General features: G+C 30.4%; 1 protein-coding gene across 1 annotated transcript; it reads right to left on the bottom strand.

Annotated features, from left to right (window-relative positions):
* Positions 1-5,386: 5,386 nt before the first annotated feature.
* LOC119672680 (cyclic AMP-dependent transcription factor ATF-2-like) lies at positions 5,387-7,214 on the bottom strand. The gene is made up of 3 exons (XM_038083798.1): positions 6,847-7,214; positions 5,773-6,792; positions 5,387-5,707 (listed from the first exon to the last, which is right to left on the bottom strand). The coding sequence occupies exons 1-3, from the start codon at positions 6,980-6,982 to the stop codon at positions 5,553-5,555; spliced, it is 1,311 nt and encodes a 436-aa protein (XP_037939726.1). The 5' UTR covers positions 6,983-7,214; the 3' UTR covers positions 5,387-5,552.
* Between the last annotated feature and the right edge of the window lie 1,585 nt (positions 7,215-8,799).

Genomic DNA, 8,799 nt, shown 5'->3' with positions numbered 1-8,799 from the left:
AAAGAAGATCATCCTTAACCTCGGCAATACGAGCTCCCACATATCAACTCAAGCAAAAGAATTTTTGGGCGCTCAAAATGTCGAATCCGCCTAATAGTCCCTACTTACCATAGCACTTAATCACTTCTACTTGATACCAAACATTAAGAAAAAAATGCGTGGCGGGCGTTTTTGCAAGCCCGAATAGGCCATTGAGACATTCAAAACCATGGTTTTGGAGATACCAACTTTAAAGTAGCAAAACTGTTTCAAAAATTGGTTAAGTGGAATACAAAAATGTATTGATCATCATGGAAACAACTTCAAAAAACAATAGAACCATTTTCAATAATTAACCACTGTGTTTTCATTGTTCTACACAAGACTTAAAAGGTAAAGACGTAGTAAAGCAGTACGCCTACATTGGCTAAGTTTAAGCTTTAGTCATCGCATTCTTGCATATTTTAGTTTATGTAAAAAATAAGTATTTCTCTGTACTAGAAATATAACATGTCGACTAATAAGTCGGTATGATGACACATTATTGGCTACACCAATGAAAAATTTATATCATTTTAAAAAGTCATAACTTTGAAATGATACTTTTCAAATGAAAGAAAAAAAACATTTGAACGGTTACTCATTTAGTTTTAGTGACCCTTTTATTTATATTTTGAGAACAATTGATTCAAAGCATCTTCATGGCTTGATTAGCTATGACTGTTTTTTTATGAGATAATGTACTGTAACATAAAAAGCTTGACCCTCGGATCTGCTCCATCGAGACTTATGGTATATAAATGTTTTGCTGAACGTGACCGTACAAACATCAATGATGCCGAATGCAATGATGCCGGTCGCCCAAAAGAGATAGTGACACCGGAAAACAGCACAAAATCATTTTAGTAAACCGTAAAATGGAGTTTTAAGCTAGCTGACACTTTAAAGAATTAAAAGAAGGTGTCGACTTCATTTTGCATAAACATTTTTTTACGAGAAAACAGTTTTCGAAGTAGGTTCTATATTCGTTGACATTAGACCAAAAACTCTTGGCGGATTTAAGAGAGTATATGACGAAGAAATAATCCCATTTGACAAAGGAAATAGTCCTCTTTGACCAAAACAATGTGTAATCATTGGCTAATATGACCAAATTGCACAAATCACACTTCCAATTGCATTGACACTCACCGTATTAGCTTAATTTAGCCCTACTACCTGCTTGTAGTTCCCAAAAAAAATACTACAGTTAAAGAGATTTGATTCCAAAAAAGTCATCGTGGAAACTGAAGCATATTTTTGAGCCAAAGATAAATCATTCTTTAAGGAACTTAGTCTTGTGTAACTCTTGATGGAGACTTGATGAAGGGAGTTAGTGTTGTGTGCCTCTTGATGGAGACTACGTCGATGAATAAAGTGGAATTCTGACAAAAAGTAAAGAGATTTTATTCCAATGAAAAAGGTATCGTGGAAACTGAAGCATGTTTTTAAGCCAAAGATGAAGGGAGTTAATCTTGTATACCACTTGATGGAGACTACGTGGATGAATGAAATCAAATTCCACACAAAAAGTTGTTTTATTCGTTGTCTCACTGTATGATAACATTGTTTTATATGCATAATAAAATAATAAAAGTTTATTAATCATCACGATCACATTTAAGAGGTCGTTCGATCTAAAAAGTTTTGTACTTCTTCAGATTAGAGGAGTTAAGAAACCTAAACAATTTCAGTTTCATAAAGATTGTTTAGATAAAACATTTTATGTATTTTACAATTGAAATTTCTTTCTTTTCATTAGCGAAACAAACATGAACGTTTGCCACCAAAGCATTGACAAATTATTGCTGAGATAGAAATACAATAAAATGTAATTCCCCGAATTAGGTTAAAACAACAAAAGAGTTAAAGCATTAAAGCGTTAAAGTAAACAAAACAAAGATTAAATATTCTAAATAATTAAACAATAGAAGAAACAATAGTTAGTTCCAGACATACAATTTCCATTGTTTACGTATTTGAAGTACATTTACCCAGCATATCAAATTTATGATAAGATACTTGAGACAAGGCCAACAGTAATCCCTCTAATAGCCAAACATATATCATATTTAATTATTTCACTATATCGCTAGACGGTTGGTTACGATGGCTGAACAGGAGATATCTTTTCGCTGACCACATTTAGCGATTTTGCGTCGTTTTACTAAATGTTTGTGTGAAATTTGTGAATATCTCTCGTATTTGTTGAGACTAAACGCTTACAACTGATAAAAACTGCAGCCGTTAATTTTATTTGTTTATTTTTATTTACAAAAAAATTTATCTGTTATCTGCTTTTGTTTTCATTTTGTATTGCCAAGCAAAAAAACACACATTGCTTAGCTCATAAATAAAAGAAGGGACGCAGCTACTGTGTCAGCAGAATTTGATGACTAAATTAAATGTGTAACGTGAGGGGTTTATTTTCTGTTTATTTATACTTTATATTCTATTGTACTTTTCATTGTACAAGAAAGGCACTTCGAAAGCATTAACCAAGGCAATTCCAATACTAAATTTTTTGTGGATTTAACATACATATATGCACATATACATAACTTTTGCTAATACTGTACTCACCTCTCGAGCCCAAAACAACAACCTTGCCCTCAATTCCTTGCATCATCTTGTAAACTATTTATTATCGTTTCTTTATTTCCTTATATATATCTGCTAAAATGATTCCAAATATCATAATAGAGTTAATGTGACGTCATTAACAGAAAGTCTCCTTTTTTTTGTTGACAACTTTATTTTATATCTTATAATTTCTTCTTCAATTTCTCCGTTGAAACTCGTCAATATTTCGTACATTCAAAACAAAATTCTTCAATTTACACAAATGTGTATTCAAATAGTCATTGCTTTTTTTGTTATTTCATAAATTACATTAACATTTACACACTTTTTAAATTTTATAACTTTTCGACCTTCTTCGTTTCATAATTTACGTTGTTATGAAAAATTTATATTATTATGCACTGTTTATGGTAATTTTGTTGGTGTGGTCAATTCAGAAATCAGCTGCGTTTGCATTGTTGAATTTTTCTACTCAGTAGCTATGTTCATTTTACATATGACTTTTTGACCAGGGTTGTTATAAATTGTGGAAGCAGTTAGACTGTTCACAATTTTTTTAACATATTATATATGATGCAATATAATTTATTTAATGTGTTTATTTTCAGCGGCTCGTTTATGTAACTTTTTCACTTCGTTTTCTCAGAAGATTTTTTCACGTTTGACGATTATTTATACACATTGTATATATACACATAAAAACATACAAATCACATTAACCATAAAACATATATTTTAAATTCACATTAATAAATTATTGTTTTTTAATTTTCGTCATATTTAGGAAATACATATATTCGCTTAAATAACTTACATCCCATTACCCTTTCCGCACCATCTACAAATATTAATAACTCAGATAATAATAAAATTAAAATTTTTTATAAATAATAAAATTATTTTTTCAAAGAAACTTATACGGCGTTTACATTGGCCGAAAATGGCTCATTTTGGTCAAAAATCGAAAATGAGTATCGAATGGCTCATTCTTGCATATAAAATTTCAAGCACAAAAATGAGCAATTTTCTCACATTCTGTATGAATGACGTTCGAATGCATTCCACATACGTTCCAAATGCAAAGGAATCCATTGAACATACCCTAAATGAAAGCTTTTCATGGCATTTTGACAGTTTGAAAAAGCTGTTTTTAACATATTTACAAAAAAAGGTAAACAAATGTTTGGTGGTTGCATTTTCTTGAAAACGATGCACTGCTTTTTGGAACTTTTACTTCCCAAAAATAAATTAATCGAAGTTAAAAATATGTTTTCAGTTTCTAATGTAAGGTTTGAAGGCATATTTAACCTTCATGCAACATTTTTTTGGCACAGGCCAAAAATCAAATCAACATGCAAGTTGAAAAATCAGCTGTTGAAATGAGAACAAATGAAATAGAACGAATGTAAACATTTTCATATGGCTCATTCAAAATGAGCCATTTTCGGCCAATGTAAACGCCATATTAGTCACTACCTTTTATAGCTTAGTTTGATTTGACTGCATTTTTAAGTTTTTGGCGCATTTCTCTTGTCAAAAAAACCTAAACAAAACCCAATTTTCACTTTTTCGTAGTAAAAAAAATTGAAGACCGTTTAAGGTGGTGAAACGTTCCGTTCGAAGTGATGAAACTTTTCACTCATGGCATTTTGACAGTTTGAGAGAGCTGTTTTTGACATATTTACAAAAAAAAGTAAACAAATGTTGCATTCCCTTGAAAACGATTTAACTTCTACTTCCCAAAAAATACTTAATTGAAGCTAAAAAAAGGAGATTCTTTGGTTTAAACGCCATATTAGTCATTTTCACATATGAGATTTTGTACGCAGAAATCAATCATATGATTTCAGTTGTGATTTTTTGACCTAAATCAGTCATTAAGAGCCAATGTAAACGTACTATTACTACGAGTAGCGCGTGGAACAGACCTATTTTATTGTACATATTGTAATGAAAACGTAAAAATATAATTCAGTCTTGCATTGTACGCACCCACTGCAGCTACAACTGCATTTGTCGTACAAACTGTCCAAAATTTGAATACAGTGAAACCCAGGTCATAGTAAACTACGTACAAACTGTCAAAAATTTAAATAGAGAGAAACCCATATCATAGTGAATTTAAGTAGGGAAGGACAATGATGCGACAACACAATACATTGGAAAACCATTTTTGCCTATTTTTTAGTATATAATTTGATGTTGTTCAGTGGCCTTACTTAATAAATTAGACCGTAGAATTTCGGTTAAGTTGTTCATTATTCATTAACTCTTCTTTGATTGTCCTATGCTTGCAATAACCCAATATACTGGTCTAGCTTAAATAGAAAATACCTTTGAATTGAACAGTTTTGTTACACGGGGTCGTTCTTCGCAAGTAACATTAGACGAAGACGTATTGAGAACTTCATTAGACGATTTCGTTGAGAATACTATATCTGTGTGAAGAGCTGTTAGTTTACGATTATATTTGCCTTCACTGATGTTAGCCCGATTGCAATTGATTTCGTTATAGACATGATAAGAAGAATCAAGAAGTCCATCTGAGAAAAAAGGTGGTACCAAACATGATGCCATTAGGGTGAGCATCTATGTGGCACGAGAGAATTTTAGCATTTTATTCCCATTTGGATATTGGTTCACCCAATAGAATATTGTTTAAACTGTTTTTAAGTATTGACTTAATTTAATTTGTTTAATTTGTTTGAAAATATTTTATAAGGTTTATTTTTACAATTCCAAATAACTTAAATTATATAGCTTCTAAGGATATAGTTTGCTTTTATAAATAAAACTATTATTTTATATATACACTGATCAGAATTCAGGAACAGCTCTTTGCTCTCCTTTTAATGGCACAGTAACGGTGAAATTATATTTAACATTAAAAACATAGAATAACAATTTAATTATTTTCTTAGGAAATATAAAAGAACACAGTTTAATCTCTACTATTTCTTTTCAATACTATACGTTATAGGATTTTGAAAAAGAGGTGGACCATTTGGTGTGACAACCATCTTTGGAATTTTCATTACGAGTTTAATCGTTGATGAAGGAATCTCGAATTCTGATTTAATCAGAGAAATGGCTGATTTATTGGTACCTAAAAAAGTGAACAAAAACTATTAGTTTTAAAAAATTAAAACACAAAATTCTAAAACATATTACCATCTGTAGATAGTTGAGCACCTATTGTTTGTTGTTTACTCAATATTTGTTCCAACTGACTTACACGATTTCGTAACTTCTCGTTTTCGGCTTGCAATTCAATATTTTTCCTTCTTAAATCTTTATGTTCATTACGCATTTTAACTCGATAACGTGTGGCAGCAGCACGTCGCCGCTCCATACAATCTTCATCAAATTTATAGTGTGCTTTGCCGGCAATAGTCCTCTGGCGATTATTGGTTTTTATAGGAATTTCAATACTGCGTCTATTATTTTGATTAAGTATAGCTTTCAAGCGTTCTTTAATGGGCAATTGTGAAGTTGGCGTGAGGCTAGCACTACTTGGTTCATTGTTAATACTTGGTGAGTTTATTGTGATATGATTTGTAGTAACAGCACTGTTTGCAGTTGAAGTATTATGATGTTTGGCTACTGTGGCAGTTGCTGGTTTAGGTAAAATGAATGGCTTTACGGTTTGTACTGGTATAGCATTAATTGTTTGCTTAGACTGTGTTATACTTTCACTGTCGTTTGGAAAACTTAATGTTATGAGTTGTGGTTGTATTAATTGTATTGATGTTGGTGCAATTTGTAGACAATTATTTGTTTCTGGTTTTTCTGCTATATTACGATATTTATTTTGTTTTTTTTCTTCACTGCAATTACTTCCAGAGGAATTTTGTCTATTTATATAAGCGGCACAATCGCTTAAGAGATCTACAACGGTTACATCTAAAGCGACACCGGCAGTTGATGGACTTTCTAATGTCTTCTCACAAGATTGAAATAGTGCATTTCCATTGCTTTCTAATAACGGGAAAACTTGTGGTGTATGTAATGATTCTTCTTCTGGCTGGGATTCATTATTTTCATTACGAGTTTGTTTTATTTTTCCAACTTCGTTTTGTTCAACAGCACGTCGAAAGGTTTCATCAAAGGGATTAACATGCCGCAAGTCATCAAACAGGCCCACTTCGTCGCAGTTCTTAATCAAACGTGTAGGTGTCGGTGTTTGATCAGCTAAAATATTAATGTTATTTAAATTATGTTATTAAAATTATTCATTTAATATACCTGCAAATATGTTAGCAGATTTTTGTCCGCTTAAACTCAAATCAAGCATCATGTCATGATTTTTATCTTGCTGCATTGCAGTATTTGTTGTCTGTTGGGCTTCGTAAAATGTAATATTGCTACTGTTTTCATTCATTTTTGTTACTTAGTATTTACATAATTTATTATTGTCATATTTAGTAAACAAATTGAACGCGTATTTAATGTTTTGGCTACATTTTTTTTATTTTGATGCAATTTTCGTTTGCAAATGAACAGCTGATTATTTTTACAGTGGCTCATTTTGTTATGAACTCACTATAGTTGTATAGATGTAACAGATCATCAACATTTTGTACAAAAACCTAAATTAAAGGTAAAATAAAATCGTTTGTTCTCTCTAAGAAAAGCAGATCATGTAGAAAGTATTGAAATGCTACAATGTATATTACATATATATTGTATGTATGTACATACATATATTACATATTTTTGTTCCTACTAATCGCTTGAATTAAACAAAGAAATAATGATTTTTAAGTATCAAGTGAAAAAATCTAATAAATCGTATATTCTTATTCTTACTAACCATTTGGTTTAAATAAAGAAATAACGATTTTTAAATCTGTTTATTTTATTAACTCATTATATCAAGTTTCCACTGCAGCTAATACTACATTCACAGTGTCTCATTTAGGCACTTACTTATTCATAGTAATGAATTAACGTTCACATTATAATGAGTTCACATATGCAGCTGATAGAACTTTTATTAACTTTACTTAGTAATGTATCATTAAATAATTAAATTTATAATTGATATATTAAATCATTTATATACGGTTTACATATCAATTACACATTCAATTAATAGAAACAAAGATTTTACTAAATATTTACTTCCTCAGTGCCTTCGTTTATAGTTCAGCTGTTATTTGTTTATATTTTACAAATAAAAAATATGACAAATATTATTGCCTTTGGGGTAAATGTGATAATGAGCTCATTTACATAAAATCTATTTGTGTGGTAAATCATCTTCATTAGCGGCATTAATGACCGAAACCTATGTATAATACTACTTATGTTTACGAATTGGTATGAGATTTAAGATTTGGTTGTTTCCATTAGTATGAACTGATTTATGCAATTGAAATAGCTTATTTGTCAACAATTTACATATAAAACATATGATAAATATTGCAAATTTGGAAAATTCATATATAAAGGTTGCATTCGACATTTTTTGCTTTAAATTAGTTGATTTATTTATAATGAGCTCATATTAGGAAATTTAACCTTTGCTATATACGATATTAAGTCGTATTACATATGCCATAACCAAGCCGAAAAATCTGTGACTGGTCATGTGACAAATTTCTTTCCACGCATCTAGCATATAACATATACATCTAATGAACCAGATGAAAATCCAGTAAGGAATTTACGCTCAAGTTTGTCAAAGAGAATAACAGAGGAAATATGAAATCACAAAGATTCTCAGTAATTGCAGTGAAACCTATGAAGTTTTCGAAAGTTCTATAGAGCAGTTAGAACTTGTAGGAAAAAAATATATAATAAATTAGGAAATAGAAAGTATTTATAATACGGCAATTTCTTACCTGCTCTCAAAACAAAGTCTAATATAAATTGCTTAATATAATACTGAACTCATTGCAGTGGAACCTATTAAGTCAATAGATAATAATTTCGGGAATGGAAAGTTTTATGGTACGATATCATTACTACTCCCCAAACAAAGTCTGACTTAATTTGTTTTGAATCAAACTTTTAGAAAGGTTTATTAGGTCTAAACCTCACCTAGGTGAGAGCAGGGCGGCAATAGTCATTTATCATCGACTTATATGCTGAACTTTCAAGTTCAAAATATTTAATTAAATTTATTCATTGAAATTAATTAAATAAACTTTTTATCATATTAATTAGTATATTAGTTGGGTTCGAAAAGTTCGA

Source organism: Teleopsis dalmanni, chromosome 1 (assembly GCF_002237135.1).
Source record: "Teleopsis dalmanni isolate 2A chromosome 1, ASM223713v2, whole genome shotgun sequence".
Classification (NCBI taxonomy): Eukaryota; Metazoa; Arthropoda; class Insecta; order Diptera; family Diopsidae; genus Teleopsis; species Teleopsis dalmanni.
Note: the sequence above shows the minus strand (reverse complement) of the source record. Positions and strands in the feature narration are given on the sequence as shown.